Source organism: Glycine soja, chromosome 8, assembly GCF_004193775.1.
Source record: "Glycine soja cultivar W05 chromosome 8, ASM419377v2, whole genome shotgun sequence".
In the NCBI taxonomy this organism is placed as follows: domain Eukaryota; kingdom Viridiplantae; phylum Streptophyta; class Magnoliopsida; order Fabales; family Fabaceae; genus Glycine; species Glycine soja.
The window spans coordinates 44689234-44711347 of record NC_041009.1 but is presented as its reverse complement, the minus strand read 5'-3'; the positions used below and the strand labels follow the sequence as shown (position 1 = coordinate 44711347).

General features: G+C 31.6%; 2 protein-coding genes across 2 annotated transcripts; both read left to right on the top strand.

Moving 5' to 3' along the window:
• The first annotated feature begins 606 nt into the window (after positions 1–606).
• On the top strand, positions 607–3536 carry LOC114424219. The gene is made up of 7 exons (XM_028391071.1): positions 607–687; positions 814–1191; positions 1601–1686; positions 2063–2135; positions 2792–3010; positions 3095–3286; positions 3372–3536. Exons 1-7 carry the CDS (start codon positions 607–609, stop codon positions 3534–3536), a joined length of 1194 nt encoding a protein of 397 aa, XP_028246872.1.
• Positions 3537–11342: 7806 nt separating this feature from the next.
• Positions 11343–17992, top strand: LOC114423503 (ABC transporter C family member 3-like). Its single transcript, XM_028390287.1, has 10 exons — positions 11343–13908; positions 14101–14187; positions 14674–15303; positions 15499–15663; positions 15749–16043; positions 16149–16363; positions 16573–16878; positions 16998–17061; positions 17411–17650; positions 17741–17992. The coding sequence occupies exons 1-10, from the start codon at positions 11539–11541 to the stop codon at positions 17857–17859; spliced, it is 4491 nt and encodes a 1496-aa protein (XP_028246088.1). The 5' UTR covers positions 11343–11538; the 3' UTR covers positions 17860–17992.
• The last annotated feature ends 4122 nt before the right edge of the window (positions 17993–22114 follow it).

Below are 22114 nucleotides of genomic sequence, written 5' to 3'. Positions count from 1 at the left end.
TGGAGGCCTTATGGGTATTTTTGGTTATAAATAGCAGTAGGATTTTTTTTATTTCTGCAACGTCATTTTTTTCGTAAAATTTCCGTAACTCAATGTACATTGCTTCCGTTAAGGGTGATTTGGAAGCGTATTTATTCTCCGGTTGTGTACGTGCATTGGTGAGGAACATACGATGAATTTCGGTCGATTTTCATTTCCGAAGAAGAAGAGGTACGCGAAGTACATACAGATTGTTGATCCGTATGGGTCATACGAATCAACCTATATGGATTGCTGATTCGTATGGGTCATACGGAAATTTTTTATTTTTAATTGTTAAATTAATTATTAGTAATTTTGTAAATTTTTTTTGACTAGTTTTACTAATATTACATTGCTTAAAAATGAATATACTAATGATTAATAATTAAACAAATTTATATGAGAATGATTATGTATTTACATGTTTAACTGAATCATGTCTTTTAGTGAAGGATGTATTTATTAGATTTATATGACATTTTAATGAAAAAGTCCTATAAAATATTTTGTGTAAACAACTATATTTGTGTGAATTGAATTTGAATTTGTTGTTATTGAATTGAATTTTTTAAATGTTTTATTAAGATGGATGAAGATCAGTGGATGTATGATAGTATGATGTCTCAAGAAGTTGAAATGAATGTTGAAAATGAGGAAGATGTTGGCGTTAAAATTGATTGCTCTGATGCCTTCAATACTTCTTAGGTATTTGTGCAATTTGTTGTTGTTGGTACAGTAATTATATTACATAGATGTTTACTTATGGCAAACCTGATTTGAATTGTGTTCTAGTTGTTTGGTAGCCGTGATGAAGTTTTACAATGGGCTCGACTGTTGGCTCATGACATTGGATTTGTTGCCGTTATAATGAGGTCAAACACCAATACCAGTGTTCGAGAAAAAGCCTCATTTTTGTTGATAGCTTGTGAAAGGAGTGGGGCGTATAGGCCTAAGAAACATAATTTGGTAAGAACATGCACTGACAGTAGAAAATGTGGATGCCCGTTTAAGTTGCGTGCGAAGCTAGTTTCAGGAGGAGACGACTGGATGGTGAAGTTAATTTGTGGGATTCACAATCATGAAATGACAAAGTCATTGGTTGGGCATCCATATGCAGGTCAACTGACAAAGAATGAGAAGATTGTTGTTGCTGATATGATGAACTCCATGGTGAAGCCAAGAAATATTTTGTTGACGTTGAAGGAGCACAATGACAACAGTTATACAACAATCAAACAAATTTACAATGCGAGACATGTTTACTATTATTCCATAAGAGGGAGTAACACTAAAATGCAACAACTGATGATGCTGCTTGATCGAGATCAATATATTCACTGGCATAGGTTAAAGGATGATAATGTTGTACGTGACTTGTTCTGGAGTCATCCTGATGCAGTAAAGTTAACCAATTCTTGTAATTTGCCTTTTTTGATCGACAGTACCTACAAATAGGTACAAACTGTCGTTGCTTGATATTGTTGGTGTTACACCAAAAGGAATGATATTATCCGCTGGTTTTGCTTACTTGGAATGAGAATGTCTTAATAATATTGTTTGGGCTCTAGAGCGGTTTCAGGGTCTTTCCATGAGAGCTGATGGACTCCCCGGGGTTATTGTCACTGACAGAGATTTGTCTTTGTATTCCCGGATGCTCCGAATTTGGTGTGTCGGTTCCACATTAACAAGTATGTGAAGGCAAAGTGTAAAACCCGGGTTGCTCAAAAGAATGCATGGGATTGTATAATAGAGGCTTGGGGGAGTTTGGTTCATTATCCCAATGAGAATTCTTTTGATGAGTACCTTAAAACTTTGAAATGGCTTGCTCTCCGTGGCTTATGTTTATGGACTATGTGTGTCAAACATGGGTGATTCCACACAGAAAGATTTGTGAAAGCATGGACAAACAAAGTGATGCATTTAAGAAACACAACTACAAACAGGTATGAATATTGTTTTTTGTTTGTTTTCATTTGTTGAAGTGTTGACTTAAATGACAATGATGCGATTGTTTACATGTTTTTGCATATTTCATCTGTAGGATTGAGAGTGCTCATTGGTCACTAAAGAGACTCCTACAAAACTTTGTTGGTGACATATCCAGTGTTTGGGAAGTAATGAATAATATGATGACACTTCAACACACCTGAATTAAAGCATCTTTTGAGACAAGCATGCACGTGGTTGGACATATGTTTAAAGTAACCTTGTACAAAAAACTACTTTGTATGGTATCAAGGTACGCTTTAAATGAAATTAATGTTGAGTATGAGCGTGTAGCTTACACAGGCAAAAACCCTTCATGATGTGGATGTGTCATGAGGTGTACCCACGGTCTTCCATGTGCATGTGAGTTGTTTAAATATGTTGTTAGGTCCATACCACTGGAGACAATTCATATTTTTTGGCGGAGACTTAGTTTTTCAGATCAAGGGTTAAGTGAGACGCAGGTGACCATAACTGAGGAGATGGAAACCATATTTTTTATGGTAAAATACATTTGAAGTCAAAGCTGTGAGAAATTGTTTACCCTGATATGAACTCCATGTGTCCTCCTCAAGAAAAAGTGAAGACCAAGGGTGCTCCAAAAAAACCGCTTACCAAACAATAAAAGTCAACAAAACGCGATCCGTCTTATTGGGAGTATGTTGATGTGTTATACTCTGTGCAAAATAGTAATTCATCAGTGAAACGTAGTGCATCATCATCTCAGGACCCAATACAGAGACGGAATATTCTAATGTTGAATCAATTTTATCCTTGTATCTAGGATTCTATTGAAAACATTATTGATGTCAAAACATATGGTAATTGTGGTTATCGTGCAATAGCTGCGTTATTGGGTATAGGTGAAGAATCGTGGTCATTGGTGAGGAACCATCTGCATAAAGAACTGACTAGCTGGTCCAAAATGTATATTAACCTGGTTGGTGGCATAGAGAGATTTGAGGAATTAAAGTGTTCTCTACTTGTTGACGACTTATCTAAGGTGCGTAATTTTATTATTATGTCATTTTTTAATTTGTTAAAATAACATTTTAAGTAACCACTATTTGTTGTTTGTTACATGTAGGTTACCATAGACAAGTGGATGAATATTACGGATATGAGATACGTCATTGCTTCACGATACAACGTGATCGTTATTTCTCTTTCACGACAACAAAGCATGACATTTTTTCCTCTTAGAAGTCAGCCGCCACTAGATTCTTCTATGCATCGTGTAATATACATTGATAATGTGTATGGAAATCATTTTGTACAGGTAATTACATAATTATGAATTTAGTAAAATTGCTAATACTGTAGTTGGGTATCTAACGTTCAATTTGTTTGTCGTTATGTAACAGGTTTTGTTACGAGATCACTATCCTTTGCCACCAGTGGCGTTGCTGTGGAGAACACATTGTCATTATCGGGCAAAACAGTGGCTCACTCTGTACATAACTAGAATGCAACATTACACAACTTTGTCTAGGCTGAATACCGAATTTGTTGATTTAGGTGAACCATGAACATAAAATTTTATTAGCAATGATGTTTGTGTAAATTATTATTTTTTTGACATTCAGAATTTTGCTTTCAGTCAATATTTTTAAAAGGTACAAAACTATTAAAAGCTTTAAAAATAATAATCATACAGTTTCATTCACTAATGGACACGAATTCAAACATTACATTAACTTGAACATAGTGAAAACAAATAAAATTTGCATGAAAAACTACAATTAAGTAATACTAATTTTGCATTGAATCATGTTGCGACCAAGACACATCATCTTCCATTTCCATTACCTGTTTACTAAAAACAGCTAAAATTTCTATTGACCCAAATTATTTCTAGTAGTTAGACTGTACTAAGACCTTTAGCACGTCATCGTTAGGTTTTAGCTCAATAATTTCAAATTTGATAATTTTATCTGAATACTCAGTGGCTTGGTTGTCGAAAAAACAATCGTCTTACCGTTTGTGATTCATGAATACCATAAGGGAGAATCCCATGAAGTGCAACTTGCTTGATCAAATCCTTCAGTTCATACATGGTACATCCGGAAGGAATATCAAATTTTTTTGGATTTTTTCCTGTGGACGAGTAACCGACAAAGTCATGTTGGTGTGGCATGTTCCACCTCCCGTTGTAATATAGTAGGACATCATGAGTAGGGGTCATAGTGGCTTGAAGTAAGTTTAATATACCATCTGGTGTTTTACCAATGGTGCATAATAACTCAATCAGGCCAACACACGAAAATTCATGATTACACATTAACTTTGTGTTAACATCATCATCATTTTTCAATTGCATACATTGAAAGCAAAATTGGTTACATGTATCTGTGAATGACTGCCGGTAGTAAATTTCATTCAAATATTGTTTGTCAGTTAGTCGAAGGGTATTGTGTATTTTGGTTTTTAGCGTTTCAAAATCACAAGCGTTAGGTACTCAAATGGGTACTGGAGTGGAAATTTGAAAATAAACACCACTATCATTGTAAATAATCGATCCATTTAAAAAAATAAAACCTAATGTAGAGTTCACAATCGTCTGACTGTTTGTTTCTCCAAAAAATGTCATACTTTATTCTAAAAATTGGATTTGGAGAGAATGTGTGATTTTTTAGAGTGTTGGCATGTGTCATATATATAGATGGTTTTCACTAACACTGCTTCAATTTTTTTAAAAAAATAGAGACGCGTGCAGATGATTTTTGTTTGTGTTGTCAACTACAACAATGTCGTGTCACACTTTATCTTCCATCAGAATGTGTTGTCAAGTGTGACAATGTCGTGTCACGCTTTATGTTAATACACATGCATTTCACAATATGTTGTCAATTGTGGTAACGATGTATCATACGTGCATAATTTATTTTAGTTGCACCAATTAATTTATTTTTTAATGCAAAATTAAAGGCTAATTAAGGATAAAGAAATCATAACAATTTATATCACATAATGATTAAAATTAAATATTAACCAAATGAACCAAATAAATAAATTATCCACAAAATTATAATTATTCCAAATAAATAAGCAAGTGTCATTGTCCATAAATAAATATACAAAATAAATAAACTATCCAAAATAAATAATATACAGAAATTATAAACCGAAAATTTACAAAGCCAAAATAAAACTTCAATGATCGTTCGTACGCCACCTTTGCTTTGATTTGTGACCTACAATTGGTTGGCCAATGTAGCATCTTGCGATGCCCACACATTCTTCAACAACGGTATAGACTTTTGTTCCTTCAGTCAATATCCTCAGGTTCAATAGCATGTCCAACCTATCAGCAATTGCTACAAAGTCATCCTAGCAAGTGAAATAAAACAAACATAACAATTGCTAGTAATCAAATACTAAACAAAGCAACAAAGAAAAAATAAAAAAAAATTATTACCATTGCATGTCGAAGATGATGCACATCAATGTCTGCCTTATTAGGTGCCGCTGCCGCTATCGGTTGCTGATACATATTTGGTTCAACAAATTCTTCATGTTGCTGAACTGGCGGTACTCTAGGAGGATCCCTTGGCTGTGTCGGACTCATGAATGGGTGCAAGATCATGTAAAACCAATACATGTAATCTGACGAACAGTGGTCAGACATTGCACATAATTGCCTTACAGGTGCAATGTACTCACCAAACTGCATCCATCTATCATCAATTTCTGCAATAGACAGCGAAGACGCAGCAGAGTGTGGCGGAATAGTCTAGATGTAGTCGAACTGTCGTAAACCCTCTCTGGTCGGTGAATGACCGTCAAGGGGCCCCATCTGAGATGGCTGGAAAATAATGAGATGACCTCAGATTCTCTAAATGAACGGTGGTCACCGTACGGAATCCAGCACACTGTGTTAGGGGTCAGTCTATCCAAACGCCTCCAATATGTGAAAACGGACAATGCCTTACCAGAGGTCCATCGACATGCACGCGGTCTCCTCTCGTCGTAATCCTCGCCAGGAACAACGGAAGCAACAGACGAAAAATGCTCCTAGATCCAACACTAAATATATTTTACAAAAATATTTATTAAAAATACATGACAACATATAATAATAAACTTCAATGAAAAAAAATTTCATGACATCTTAACAAACCTGTAACAGAGTGATATATCCTGCAAGTAGCGCCCCAAGCATACTGGAATGAGAGGTGTGCGTGAACATATCATGCACTTAACGAGAGGTTGGTAATCTGGGGATGATCCGTGTGTTAGTTGTTTATGCTTTGAGGTTTTCTCGTGGTGTGCTATGTCGGTGTTCAGTACTTTAACATTATGTTATTATGAGTTTGCATTGCCTACTTCATTATGTTGTTGTTTGTACTACTTACTTTACGTAATGAAATAAATCATTTATTTTAGTTTATGTTAACAAAAAAAAAATAACAAAAAATGATAACTCACTAAAACGCAGACACTTGAAATTGACAAGTCTGTGTGAATTAGTCAAGTCTATATTATTTATAGAAAATTACCATTGAATTGACAACTCACAATTTAAATTTAAAGTTTGAAAGTAGTAAAATTGATTCATTTAATATCATCAACATAATATTCTAAAATAAAATAATACAAATTAAAACAAAATATTCTTCAACGAGATTTACTATAATAGTCTGAATCACAATTATTTCTTATAAACTAATTTCTAGTAATAAGCTTTGTTGCAACCAAATTTGCTACAATCAGGTTTGTTATAACCAGATTTGCTGAAACAAATGAATAAAATATGATCCATTAATACTATAAACATGACAAAAAAAATATGAGAAAAGGTGACACAAATAATAATGTACCTGAAAGTAATAATTTAAGAAGTTCCAATACTAGTAGTCCCAACACTTGCAGTTTCAACACTTGGAGTTCCAATATTAGCAATGTTTAAAGTCAAACCAAACAACTCTAAAAAATTTGATCAGTTTTGATTGGTTCAGTTCGATTTTAATCGGATCTATAAATCTAAACCCACCAACATGTATATGAACAGTTTTGATTAATTCGGTTCGATTTTGATCCAAATACATAAATGATCCAACCCAAACTGTTTGGATTGGTTTGAGTCAATTCAGATTTATGACTGACCCGTACCCGTGAACACCCCTACCCTTATAAAATTCACGAATCACAGCTGGTCATACAATTATTCTTTTGAAAGAGAGGTCATACAAAATATTCAGAAAAATTAATCGAATATGAAATAGCAGAGTTGAAAAACGATAAAGGCATACTATAGGTGTTAGCATAATTCAATTACTTGAAATATTTTTGTCCAAATTGAACTGAGATGTGGTAACTATATATTCATTGTATTTTTAATCAATTTATTTTTTTAATCACTTTGCCTTTTTATTTATTTATTTCAAGACTATTAATAAATTATTAAATAAAAAATGCTCATTATTTTAAAAAAATTAAAATTATATTTAATAAAATAATATTTTTTTAAAAATCGAGTTGGGAAGTCGAGTTGGGCCAACCCGACTTCTTAACTTAAAAAAATGTATTTTGGGAATTAAATTTAGAAGTAATGTGGATGAGGAAATATTTATTTATAATATATGAAAATTGAATTTCTTAGTATGAGGCTCCCACGTTAGCAAAACTAGTGATTTGAAGGAAGGAGAAATTTCTCAATATCACATTGCCACATTAGTAAAATTAGTAATGTGAAAGGAGAGACTTCTCCATATCATGCTGCCACATCAACAAAATGAGTTATTAGTTATGTGAAAGAAGAAGAACATTCCAGTGTCACTATATCAGTAGCACTAATCAATAATTGTTTATATATTTTAATAAAATCAATAACTTTTCACATTAAAAATAATTTAAATTATTTATAATATTTAATTTTACACATTAAATTAATATGAAGGAAAAATTATTAAATAAACTAAATGTAAAAGTTTACACTAGTTTAATATTACTAGCTATGCACAGATTTATTTATTTTTATAATTAGTTACTTTAAAGTTATAAAATAATATAATATGAAAATTAAAAAATATGAAAATTAGATATATATATATATATATATATATATATTAAAAATAAAATTATTAATATTTATATTAAATGTTAATTATTTAAATTAGAACTAATTAGATAAACATAAATTAATGATAGGACTAATAGTTCATATAAATATAACAATGTTTACATTATTTTTATTGTAAATTTTATTTTATAAAATAATTTTTAAAAAACTATAAATGTAATAATTAAATAATAAATACTATTGGCTTCACTTTGATATAAAAACAACTATATTTAAAACTATGTGTTACAAAATTTATCATATGATAAAGTTAACAATATTTTTCAATTTTAAATTATGTTTTCTAAAACAACTTTTTGTTCAATGATAAAAAAATTAATTATATTTTACATTATTTTAATTCCACATTGAAATTACACATTGAATACCAATAAAATTTAACAGTTACATGTATTAAAATACTATTTAATCATATTAAACAAGATTAATAGGAAACCGTTATATATACATGAATGAGTTTTAAGATTGGATTTTCCTGTAAATAAATAGTTATTGATTATAATTAAAATTATATTACTATTTTCAGCTTTCATTATCAAACTGATGGTTTCATTTTCTATGTAAACTCTACTTCAAAAGGTTGTAAATGTCCTCCCAATTTCTTTTGAGGGTGCTTTCTATCTTCTTCTTTTTTCATCATATATCATTTTTTTCATTCTTTATTTTTATTTTTATGTATGAAAAAGATACTTGAATGTCTTATTGATCATAGTCAAATTTGAGAATTTAACTCTTTTAAATCAGTAATGTATAAGGTGAATATCTATTCATAATTGATAAAACTTTATCTGTTTAAATTTTTATTTTATGTGTTGTTTATATTTATATTTTGATTCTTCTTCAATTTTGTGTTATGTTATTATAAGTTTTAATTATTATTATTATTATTATTATTATTTATGTTTTTATATATGTTTTATATTTTTTCTTCTATAATTATTATATTAGAAATCTTACTTTTACATTATATTTGTTCAACATGAAGAGATTCTATTACGGTGACAATTTTTATTTTTTTTTATCAATCATATTTTGAATAATTCCATTACAAATTTTTATTTTTTCTTATTCAAATCAATTTTCAAATGATATGAATGATAATTTTTAACTATCAATTGACTAATTTATTTTCTTTAAAATACATGTTATCACTATAAATTTTTTAATAATTACCATTAATACAATCAATTTAATAATAATATTTTTAGTTTTGAAATATATGCTAAAACTTACAATAAATAATTTAAATAATTAAATTGATAAATAATAATAATAATAATAATAATAAAAATATTAATAATGCAACATTTATTTATAAAGGTTAATCATAAGACGTTATAACTTAATATCCATATACATTTAGACCATAAAGAATAATAACTATCAATTAAATATTATTGATTTGAAATAGCTAAGATATGTAGGAATATAATTATTATTACAATGAAACAATAGAATATAGGTAAAATTACATTTTTGGTCTCCCAATTTGTTTCCAATTTCGATTTTGGTCCCTCTTTAAAATTTAAAATTATTGACGAATTTTGTCCTCCTATCTTATCCAATCACATAATATTGGTCCCCATTTAGAATTGAACATTGAGGGTTACAAAGTAATGTTGACGGTCACGTATCACTATCACGTGTCATGTTCTGATTGGACAACAACAATACATTTTATTTTCTGTGGATTCGACATCCAATCAAAACATGACACATGACAATTATCATTTAGTAAGAACGTGACACGTGACAGTCAACATTCCTTTATAATAGTCAACGTCCAATTTTGAATTGGGGGACCAAGATTGCATGATTGGATAAAGTAGGAGAACAAAATTCGTCAATAATTTTAAAGGGAGACCAAAATCAAAATTGGAGACAAATTGGACGACCAAAAATGTAATTTTGCCTAGAATATAATAACTAATAACATATTAAAGATTAGTAATAAATAAAAATAATTGGTGACATCTTTAATAAGTTAATCAATATATAAATAATAATATTTAAAGTTTGAAACATATCATTATTTTTATAAATAAATTTTGAAAATTAGTAAGCAATGAAAATAAAACTAAAACAAAGGGAAAATAAATAATAATTATTATTAAATCAGGATTATTCAATTTATATTATATCATACTGAGATTAATTAATTCTAACTTCAAAACTTTAAAAATATTACACAAAATTATATATTCAAAATAAGTAAAATTATAATTTTAAAAATAATTAATGACCATATCTATTTAATAGAATTCATATTATTTCAACACGTTTAAAAATATTTAATTTTTATCATAAATATACACTCAAATTTAAATAAATATTATGCATTATATATATATATATATATATTATATTATATTATATTATATTTATTATTCTTTAACTTCTATGTTTCATTGTATTAATATTATTACTTGGACAGAAAATAAATTATAGTAAAATTCAGAAGACTTAATAAGTTTAAAGAGAACATGTGTTTATTAAAAATATAATATTTAACAAAAAAAAATTAATTTTAATATTTATATATATATTTCAAAACTAAAAATATTTAAAATGAATAATTTTATTTATGTATATTTATTTTTCAAAAGATATTGTATCATCATTATTACTTGAATGAATCAAAAGTTACAGTAAATTTTAATAGGTTAAATTACTCATTTGATCTCTATAATTTCATGATTTTAATTTTTTTAGTCCCTATAATTTGAAAGTGATCTTTTTAATCTCTATAGTTTACATTTTAATTCTCTTTTAGTCCCTATAGTTTAAAAGTGTTCTTTTTAGTCCCTATAATTTATATTTTAATTCTCTTTTAGTCCTTGTAATTTGAAAACTATAGGGACTAAAAAATTAAGAATCATGCTAAAAAAACCACAGGGACTAAAAGAGAATTGAAATGTAAACTTTAGAGACTAAAAAACACTTTAAGGATTATAAAAATAAGAATCGGGATCAAATGAGTACTTTAACCATTTTAATATATCTAATTTTTAAGATAAAATTTACTCAATTAAAAATATAATTAATCAAAATGTTCATTTATAATATAATTATGTTTAAAATAATACTAAATATTTAAAAATTATTTTTTATTTATATAAATAAGTATATATATATATATATATATATATATATATATATATATAATTAAAAAAAAAACCGTGCGTTGCGCGGGTTGAAAGTAGTTAAGAGAGTGCGTTGCACGGGTTGAAAGTCGTAGTTAAGAGAGGGCTGGTGTATACGGGAAAATATAGCCTCCATTTTTCTCTAGTTGTCTTGCTCTTTCGTTGACCTTCACTCTTTACATCTTTCATATCTTGTTTTCATTCTTTTGACCATAACTTCATTTTCATTCTGATACCACCCCATTTCGTAGAATCTTTGCCTCAAATTCCTTGCTATTAAAGTTTAACTGTTCAACTATATATAATATGTCGTTTGTCTTATCACTCTACTCTCTAGGACACTTTGGCAGTAGTTTTGTGACATTTTTGGTGAAGCCGGTTTTCGTGCATGGCTTATCTGGTGTTCTTCATCTACTGTTGTTATTGGCGCTTTTAGTGTCATTACTGTGGAAGAAAGTCACTGTAGGAGCCAGAGAACGCTCCAAAGAGAACAATAATAACACCTTGTTTGCAAGGATTCCTCTTTGTTCTTTCGTTGTTTCTGCTATAAATCTTCTACTCTTTTTGTTTGATTACTTTTGTTGGTATAAAAATGGTTGGTCACTAGGAAAGTTTCTGACCCTTCTGGATTTGGTGCTCAAAACGGTTGCTTGGGGGGTTGGTGGTGCTTTTTTGCATGGGGAACTCTTCATTTCAAGGGAAACAAGATTGCCGTTCTTCTTCAGAGCTTGGTGCGTCCTTTACCTCTTTGTTTCCGGTTATTGCTTTATAGTGAACATTGTTCTCTATGAAAAGCATGCTGCTTTGCCTATTCAGTGCTTAGTTTCTGATGTTTCCTCTGTTTGTGTGGGTTTATTCTTCTGTTACTTGGGTTTTTTTGTAAAGTTTGAGGCTGGAGTGAGAAATAGTACTCTTCAAGAATCTCTTTTGAATGGTGATTCAAATGATAATGATGTGTTTGGGATTAATGAGACCAAGGGGGGTGACACTGATACCCCTTACTCTAATGCTGGAATTTTTGGCATTCTTACCTTCTCTTGGGTTGGTCCTCTGATTACTCTTGGAAAGAAGAAGACTTTGGACCTTGAGGATGTTCCCCAACTCGACAAAAGAGACAGTTTAGTTGGAGCATTTCCAACTTTTAGGGATAAGCTTAAGGCATGTTGTGGAGCAAGTAACACAGTGACCACACTTGAGTTAGTGAAGTCATTAGTATTCTCAACCTGGACAGAGATTATTGTCACAGCTATCCTTGCATTGGTGAACACATTGGCGACTTTTGTCGGTCCCTATCTCATTGATGGTTTTGTTCAATACCTTAATGGAAAACGACAATTTGAAAAAGAGGGCCTTGTTTTGGTGTCTGCATTTTGTGTGGCAAAGCTTGTGGAGTGCCTGACAAAGAGGCACTGGTTCTTTAGGTTGCAGCAGGTTGGAATACGAATGCGAGCACTGCTTGTGACAATCATATATAACAAAGCTTTGAACCTTTCATGTCAATCAAAGCAAGGACAGACCACAGGGGAAATAATCAACTTCATGAGTGTGGATGCAGAAAGAGTTGGTGAATTCAGTTGTCACCTACACGATCTGTGGTTAGTAGTCCTACAGGTTTTAGTAGGCTTGTTGGTTTTGTATAAAAATCTTGGGCTTGCTACAATTGCTGGATTTGTTGCAATTCTCATTGTAATGTGGGCAAACATTCCCTTGGGTTCAACCCAAGAGAAGTTTCACAACAAGTTGATGGAGTCAAAAGATGAGAGAATGAAAGCAACATCTGAGATTTTAAGGAACATGAGGATTCTCAAACTGCAAGGATGGGAAATGAAGTTTTTGTCTAAGATAACTAAACTCAGAAAGATTGAGCAAGGCTGGTTAAAAAAAGTTATATACACTTTAGCCATCATCATATTTTTATTTTGGTGTGCCCCAGCGATTGTGTCTGTGGTTACTTTTGGTACTTGTATGCTGATAGGGATTCCTCTTGAAGCAGGGAAGATCTTGTCTACACTTGCAACATTCCAGATTCTCCAAGAACCCATTTATAATCTTCCAGAGACAATTTCAATGATGGCACAAACTAAGGTTTCTCTTGACAGGATTGCATCTTTCCTTCGTCTCGATGAGATGCTATCTGATGTTGTGAAGAAGCTTCCGCCGGGTAGTTCTGATATAGCAATTGAAGTGGTTGATGGGAATTTCTCTTGGGATTCATTTTCCCCTAATATAACATTGCAAAACATAAATCTAAGAGTTTTTCATGGCATGAGGGTTGCAGTTTGTGGTACTGTTGGATCAGGCAAGTCTACTTTACTTTCTTGTATATTGGGAGAAGTACCAAAGAAATCAGGGATCCTACAGGTGTGTGGAACAAAGGCCTATGTAGCTCAGTCACCATGGATACAAAGTAGCACCATAGAGGATAATATATTGTTTGGCAAGGATATGGAAAGGGAAAGGTATGAGAAGGTCCTTGAAGCTTGTTGCCTAAAGAAGGATCTAGATATTTTATCATTTGGAGATCAGACTATTATAGGAGAGAGGGGGATAAATTTGAGTGGTGGACAGAAGCAAAGAATACAAATTGCTCGTGCTCTATACCATGATGCTGATATATATCTATTTGATGATGTGTTTAGTGCTGTGGATGCTCATACAGGATCTCATCTTTTTAAGGTAACTCATTTTCGGTTCCTTCTTATAATTTGCAATATAGACTGTGCTGTCAATCTACTAAGATTCTTTCTATGTATTACTAACTGCAAACTTTCTCAAACATTTGTGAAAAATGTGGTTCTTCTGATGACCATAACCATCATATCTTCAGTATTTCAGTAAATGAACCTTTTCATGTTTTGTGTATGGCAGGAATGCTTACTAGGCCTTTTAAGTTCAAAGACAGTGGTTTATGTCACTCACCAAGTAGAGTTCTTACCTGCGGCTGACCTTATCTTGGTAAACAATTTTCAGAGTTGTGTTTTTATTAAGACTTAAATATGTTTTTGATTCCTAATAAATACTCGATTTCTGCATTTGTCCTTTAATAAATTTTTACTTTGGGTTGAGTCCCTAATAAAACAATAATTTTGTTTTTAGTCTTTGATATTTTTTTTAGTCATTGATAAATTAATGAATTTTGTGTTTTCTCTCCAATAAATTAGCAAATTCTATTTTTGTCCTAACTAATAGCAAATGTAAATTTTTTTATCAGAGAGCAAACATAAAATTCGCTAATTTACCAGGGACTAAAAAAAAAGTATCAAGCACCAAAAACAAAATTGTTGCTTTATTAAGGACGCAACACAAAATAAAAAATTATTAGGAAGCAAAATCAAAAGTTAGATATTTATTAGAGATCAAAAACATATTTAAGTCTTTTATTAATTCAAAAGTGTTTGTTTGTTTTCTTCATACCATTCATATCTAATTATGCCTTGTTAGGTCATGAAAGATGGGAATATTACTCAATGTGGAAAATATAATGATCTGCTCATCTCGGGCACTGATTTTATGGAACTTGTTGGTGCTCATAAAGAAGCTTTGTTTGCACTTGATTCATTAGATGGAGGGACAGTATCTGCTAAAATAAGTGTCTCTCTTTCTCATGCTGTTGAAGAAAAAGAAGTAAAGAAAGATGTGCAAAATGGTGGAGAAGATGACAAATCACATCTAAAAGGTCAGCTTGTTCAAGAAGAAGAAAGAGAGAAAGGTAAAGTTGGGTTTTCAGTTTATTGGAAATATATAATAGCAGCATATGGAGGAGCACTTGTACCACTCATATTGTTGGCTGAAATTTTGTTCCAACTTCTTCAAATTGGAAGCAACTATTGGATGGCTTTGGTAACTCCTATCTCAACTGATGTTGAGCCTTCTGTTGGAGGAAGCATGCTTATAGTTGTCTATGTAGCTTTGGCCATAGGAAGTTCTGTTTGTGTCCTTGCTAGAGCAACACTTGTTGCCACAGCTGGTTATAAGACAGCTACTCTACTCTTCAACAGCATGCATTTCTGCATTTTTCGCGCTCCAATGTCATTTTTTGATGCCACTCCAAGTGGAAGAATCCTTAATAGGGTATGTGGAACTGTGGATACCACATTATCTATTTCTTTTGTTCTGATTTTGAGAAGGATATACGAATCTTAAATATTTTTTTCATACAATTTATTAGTTCATTAATAGTCACATTAATTTTGTTAGTTGTTTTCACTTTTCAATTTTTATAGGGAGAATTTTCTTAAAATGAAATCAATTATATGCTTATTGCAGGCTTCGACTGACCAAAGTGCAGTGGATATAGACATTCCTTTTCAAGCTGGATCACTTGCTTCTTCTGTGGTACATCTTCTTGGAATTATAGTGGTGATGTCTCAAGTAGCATGGCAGGTTTTCATTGTCTTCGTTCCTATCACAGCAATTAGCATTTGGTATCAGGTAATTTATTTGGCACCATGCTATCATTTGCCAAATTTATTTATCATGTTATGAGTTGACATCTTACAAACTTAAACTTCTGCAGCAATATTATTTACCATCGGCTCGGGAGCTATCCCGTTTAGTTGGGGTATGCAAAGCTCCTGTCATCCAACACTTTGCTGAAACAATATCAGGTGCATCAATCATCAGGAGCTTTGATCAAGTACCAAGATTTCAGCAAACAATTATGAAACTAATGGATGGATATTCTCGCCCCAAGTTCAACAATGCTGGTGCTATGGAATGGTTGTGCTTCCGATTAGATATGTTGTCTTCTATCACATTTTCCTTTTGTTTGATATTCTTGATATCTATTCCACAGGGATTCATAGATTCAGGTACAAAACTCAAATCCAGTATCTTGTTTACCAGTCAAAAGTGTGTCAATTTATAATGGGGCATTAGAACATAATCCCACAACCTTTCTCTTTCTTGTTTTGAAGGTGTTGCTGGTTTAGCTGTAATCTATGGCCTTAATCTGAACATTGTACAATCATGGATGATATGGGAACTTTGCAACATAGAGACCAAAATTATATCAGTAGAAAGAATACTTCAGTATACTTCCATTCCTAGTGAGCCTCCTCTTGTTGTAGAGGAAAACCGACCACATGATTCTTGGCCATCATGTGGCAGAATTGATATCCACAACTTGCAGGTAATTGGAGTTCTTAATATGTTTGCATTTTATTATCCTTTCATTTTGTTGTTGATTTACAAAACTTGAGCTTAGGTGCTTTATCCTCTATGGTTTGAAGTTAGCTTCTGAACAAAATTTGACTTGTATGCAATATTTGTCATGGACTCATGGCATAGCTATTAGTCTAGTGCTTGACTTTTGTGCTACGTTTATAATGATGCATGAAGGTACGTTATGCTCCACATATGCCATTTGTGTTGCACAGCCTTGCATGCACATTTCATGGAGGACTGAAAACTGGAATTGTCGGGAGAACAGGAAGTGGTAAATCAACTCTCATACAAACACTTTTCCGAATCGTTGAGCCTACTGTTGGGAGAATTATGATTGATGGCGTCAACATCTCTTCCATTGGACTGCGTGATTTGAGGTCTAGACTGAGCATTATTCCTCAGGATCCAACTATGTTTGAAGGCACAGTGAGAAGTAATCTAGACCCATTGGAAGAGTACACAGATGAACAAATTTGGGAGGTGGGTTGGTTTTATTTGTCACACGAAGAGAGACTAGGTTTTATCCAATCCAAAACATTGCACTTGTGGTTGTTCCTCATATTAGTAGTTCCTTCACTCATTGGCATTCTTTTATGTAGGCCCTTGATAAGTGTCAACTTGGAGATGAAGTTAGAAGGAAAGAAGGAAAACTAGAGTCTGCAGGTTTGATTTTCTTAAACTTGTTGAACATAAATATATATGAACTTAATTTAAATACATGGATAGCGTAAAAGTTTTTTACACTATCATCCAATAATAGATTGTCAATTTGTATTGTATGGTAAGATTGTTTACTTTTGTAATAACTACTTTTAAAGTCATATTTGAAGTGTTTTCTAATTAACTAGTCTAAAAATCTTTACACTGACAATGCAATGCATAGTGTTTATTTTTAAGTTATACATATACATACATACATACATATATATATATATATATATATATATATATATATATATATATATATATATATATTCTAGGAGTGAATCTAATTTCAAAATGGATGCTGCAGTTTGTGAGAATGGAGAGAATTGGAGTATGGGGCAAAGGCAATTGGTCTGTCTTGGTAGGGTGTTGCTTAAGAAGAGTAAGGTCTTGGTGCTTGATGAAGCTACTGCATCTGTTGACACAGCTACAGATAATTTGATTCAGCAAACTCTAAGGCAACATTTCTTTAATTGCACAGTCATTACCATTGCACATAGAATAACTTCTGTCATTGATAGTGAAATGGTTCTACTACTTAATCAAGGTGAGAATAGGCTGTTATATTACAATTCTTCTTTGAACTTCAAATTCTTTAATGTACTTTTATATATGATGTTATTGGACATTGATGCAGGACTTATTGAGGAGTATGATTCCCCAACAAGGTTGCTAGAAGACAAGTTATCTTCTTTTGCTCAACTTGTTGCAGAGTATACGACAAGGTCCAATTCCAGTTTTGACCAACTAAAATAAGGGTTTTTTAAATTTTTTTTTTGGTTAAATGGCATCAAGTTGGTGAAATTACAATGATAATCACTGTGTCTTGTTCTCATTTAATAGAATATCATACTATCGTACTCTTTAAATAACAACTAGAAAAACTTAATGGCTAGTCTAACAAAATAATAAACTTAATGTAATGGCTTAGTTTTTTTTATCAGTGCTCATTTATTTTTATCAGTAATACTAAATGGCTTAACTTAAGATTAAAGAAGTAGGTGTATTCTGCAAATTGATCAATATTTAGGAAAACTAATTTTATAATGCTAAAACACTGAAGATTTACTCTTAAGATTGTTCAAGAAAGAATTTAGCCTGTGTTCTCGTGAAGGCTAGTTACAGAAAACTTTATCATAGAAAAATATCAAACCCGAAATTGCTCTATAACAGTATTTTTAGTAGAAAAGGCAGCTGCTGTAAAAAAAAAAAAAAAAGGTTTCTGACAAAAAAAGAAAAGGTTAACAACTAACAAATTATCAAATTGTAAGACTTATTGTTAAGTTTTATTTGGATCATCTAAATTCATTTGAACTCACTTATTGCCATTATAAAAAATAAAGGTTTTACGCAATCAAGACATTTTAACTCACTTATTTTTTTCAAATTTGTAATTGAAGTCTTTTCATCTTTTAATTAACTAAGACATTTTGTCTCTCACTTCTAAAAAATCACGATTTTAGTTTGTAGTCAATTTTAAATGTTGATCGTGTATTCCATTAATATTAACTGACATGTGTCTGTTTATTAGTAATGTGACAAATATTCTTTTTAATTATTTAGTTGATAATAACTTTAATTTATAGAAAAAAGAATTAAAAAATACATAGTCAATGTTTGAAATTGATTACAAAAATTGGAATTGTGAATTTTTTAAAAGTGAGAACGAAATATTTTAATTAAAAAATTAGAAGACTAAAATTGTGAATTTTTTAAAAATAAAAGATGAAATGTATCAATTAAAAAATAGGATGACTAAAATCGTGTATCTAGAAAAATAGGAGGCCAAAATTGTATTTTAGTTTAAAATAAAAATAAACTTTTGTCTTGAAAAAAAAAGGCCTCTTGGACCGATAGCCATGTTCTAAAAATAGGTACCAAAATTTAAATTTTCCCTTTAATGCAATAAGTCTAAAAATCATTCATTTGAATATTACTCCTCATTAAAATATAATTAAAATAAAGCTTAAATATATTTTTTTTATCCTTAATATATATTCAAATTTTACATTTGATCCCTAATAAATGTATTCTTTGCAATAGATCCCTCTTATTTGAAAAACTTTGTGCGAGGTTCCTGCCATTAAAAGGGATCCATTAATTGTTGATGTGGCCTTTAATTGTACACGCTAGCAAGCTACATGTGATATTATGTCGGATTAAATGTGACATGTAAGCTGATCACGTCGGATAAAATTTTCTACTATGATACTCATGCACAAATTTTTCAGGTTTATAGCCATCATACTATAATGCTACCACTGCATGACAACATGGAATACCTACTATGTCCCAAAATTTATAAGAACAAGAATTATCAATCAAATTGACAAAAAACTTGTCACCATTTAAAGCATGAGTAACCTTCAATTTCTTATGACTAGGATACACAACAGTCTAGTTAAGACTATGTTCAATTTGCCCATCTAGCCTCTTTATAGATTTAGGCATAATTTCACCCTTATATATTCTAACCTTGCCTTTTGTGTAACAAACCCAACCATTAAGTATGACCTAATTCACTCAAACAATGTAATAATTGGTTTCTCCCTTGCTACCAAGATGGTGCTATTGAAATACTCACTTAAATTATTTAACAACATATCACACTTAGAATAATGAGAAAAGCATGCTTACACCATGCATTTTTGTCAACTGTATTCATCAGCCAATCATGTGTTTGTCCATTCACCTCCTTAATTTGGGTCATCTTGTCTTTCCATGCCTCCTCATATGTTGCCTTTGCTGCAACCATCATTAAATCTCTGAGAAGTACGGCTCCACCAAATTTTTTTCTTGAAATTTTGATACAAATGTCTTAAGCAAAATCAGTTCTCATCACCAGTTCCCATTACTTGTAGTGTTTGAACCAATCCCTGAAATAGAGGCAAATAAAAAACATGAAAGTATAGTTAATAAATGAAAAATGTAGATTTAAAAGAATGTAGTGATTCAAATATAACAAACCTTTTGTTAATCACTAATGCATAACCATTTGTTGGCTTCTATGTCTCCAATATCATATATAAGAAGCTCCAAAAACCACTTCCATGAATCCTTTGTTTCATTCTCCACCACAACAAATGCTATAGGCAAGTGTTGATCATTAGGATCTCTACCAACAACAATCAATAGTTGCCTTCCAAACTTACTCTTCAAGTGACACCCATCAAGACCTATTATGGGTCTAAAAGCATGCTTAGAGGCCAATTTATTTCCTTTTAGACACATATAAAATCTCACAAACCTAGGTAGCAACAACCACGATGATCTTTCTAATATAAGTTTGTAGTTGTTCCCTTCACATACACACTCAAGCTCTTCACCATAAGCTTCTAGATAAAAGTACTATCTGATAGCATCCTCATCCACTATTGCTTTAGCAATCATCTTGGTTTTTCAAGCAACAACCAAACTTATGCCGATACCATACTTGAACCTCACAACATCCATTATTTGTGTCAATTTTACATCATCATTGGGCTTCAACTTCTCAGCAGTAATTTTAGACACCCATTTAGAGTTAACATTCTTGTTGTTAAAAAACCTTTCCACAATGATATTTTGGTCTGCTAGTATTAATCCTGTAAATGGAACTCTTGCCAACCTTGTTGCAAAAAATCTCATACCCACATTTGTCTTTTCACTTGGCCTTAGCCCTCACTTTGTCATTTGGTCGAAACACAGCCTGTCTCCCATTTATTATAGAATGCTCAACAATTACTTCTTTAAACCCTTGTAGGCTGCAAAAATCCATACCAATCTTGAACTGGAAATCTTTATTCAATTCTTCTTTCTTGTATCTGACAAACTTATATGTGTCTTCTTTATCAAATTCAGATCCAGCAATGCAAAGCTCTTTAGTCTCATATCCCTTACTCAATTCACCATCTCTTTCTTCTATATTCGGATCACCACCACTAGAGATGGTGGATTTTTTCCTGTGAACGAGTAACCGACAAAGTCATGTTGGCGTGGCATGTTCCACCTCCCATTGTAATATAGTAGGGCATCATGAGTAGGGGTCATAATGGCTTGAAGTAAATTTAATATATCATCTGGTGTACTACCAATGGTCCATAATAACTCAAGCAGGCCAACACACAAAAATTGATGATTACACATTAACATTGTGTTAACATCATCATCATTTTTCAATTGCATACATTGAAAGCGAAATTGGTTACTTGTATCTGTGAATGACTGTCGGTAGTAAATTTCATCCAAATATTGTTTGTCAGTTAGCTGAAGGGTATTGTATATTCTGGTTTTTAGCGTTTCAAAATCACAAGCGTTAGGTACTTGAATGGGTACTGGAGTGGAAGTTTGAATATAAACACCACTATCGTTGTAAATAATCATTCCATTTGGAAAAATAAAACCTAATGTGGAGTTCTCAATCGTCTGACTATTTGTTTCTCCCAAAAATGTCATACTATGTTCTAAAAATTGGGTTGGGAGAGAATGTGTGATTTTTTAGATGGGATGTTACATGAGGTATGATAACACGATGTCTTGGGATTATGAAAGTATGATGAACTGTGAGTAATTGACAAGTTGAGTATGTGCTAAATTGTGAAATCACACGTGTATTGAGATGTTGTGTGCATTGAGTTATGAATTATGAATCATACAATCACACGACTGTAAGACCCTTTAAGGACAATAAGTTAATGTGCGACGAATATTGTGTTGAGATCCACTATAGGAACCCGGTGAGTTAAATCACTTTGAGGTGCGACGAGTTAAAATTATTTTGAGAATAATTGAGGAGTCGTGTGTTTTGTATAGTTCATATATAGAGTCTACGAGTTAAAATGCTTTCTGGGTTGAACCCGAATCAGGAGAGAGAAACCTTAACAGACTCTTCAGAGTCTAAGCCTTGGGGGTAAATACACTCAGTTTGAGTGCTCCTTTAAGCATTTATCGATCTCACATGGTTGAAGTATTCTCGCAAAACGTGAAAATGAATGGTCTCTCTATGATTTTACTTAGTGAGAGTGACATGACT

Bases quoted from the DNA above. Each gene is read 5' to 3' on its own strand.
- LOC114424219 (XM_028391071.1), top strand. From the start codon at position 607: ATGGATGAAGATCAGTGGATGTATGATAGTATGATGTCTCAAGAAGTT. The intron at 688-813 runs GTTAAAATTGAT...ATTGTGTTCTAG, and splicing joins AAAATGAGGAAGATGTTGGC to TTGTTTGGTAGCCGTGATGA. The intron at 3,011-3,094 runs GTGCGTAATTTT...TGTTACATGTAG, and splicing joins TTGTTGACGACTTATCTAAG to GTTACCATAGACAAGTGGAT.
- LOC114423503 (XM_028390287.1), top strand. From the start codon at position 11,539: ATGTCGTTTGTCTTATCACTCTACTCTCTAGGACACTTTGGCAGTAGT. The intron at 15,304-15,498 runs GTATGTGGAACT...TGCTTATTGCAG, and splicing joins GTGGAAGAATCCTTAATAGG to GCTTCGACTGACCAAAGTGC. The intron at 16,044-16,148 runs GTACAAAACTCA...CTTGTTTTGAAG, and splicing joins ACAGGGATTCATAGATTCAG to GTGTTGCTGGTTTAGCTGTA.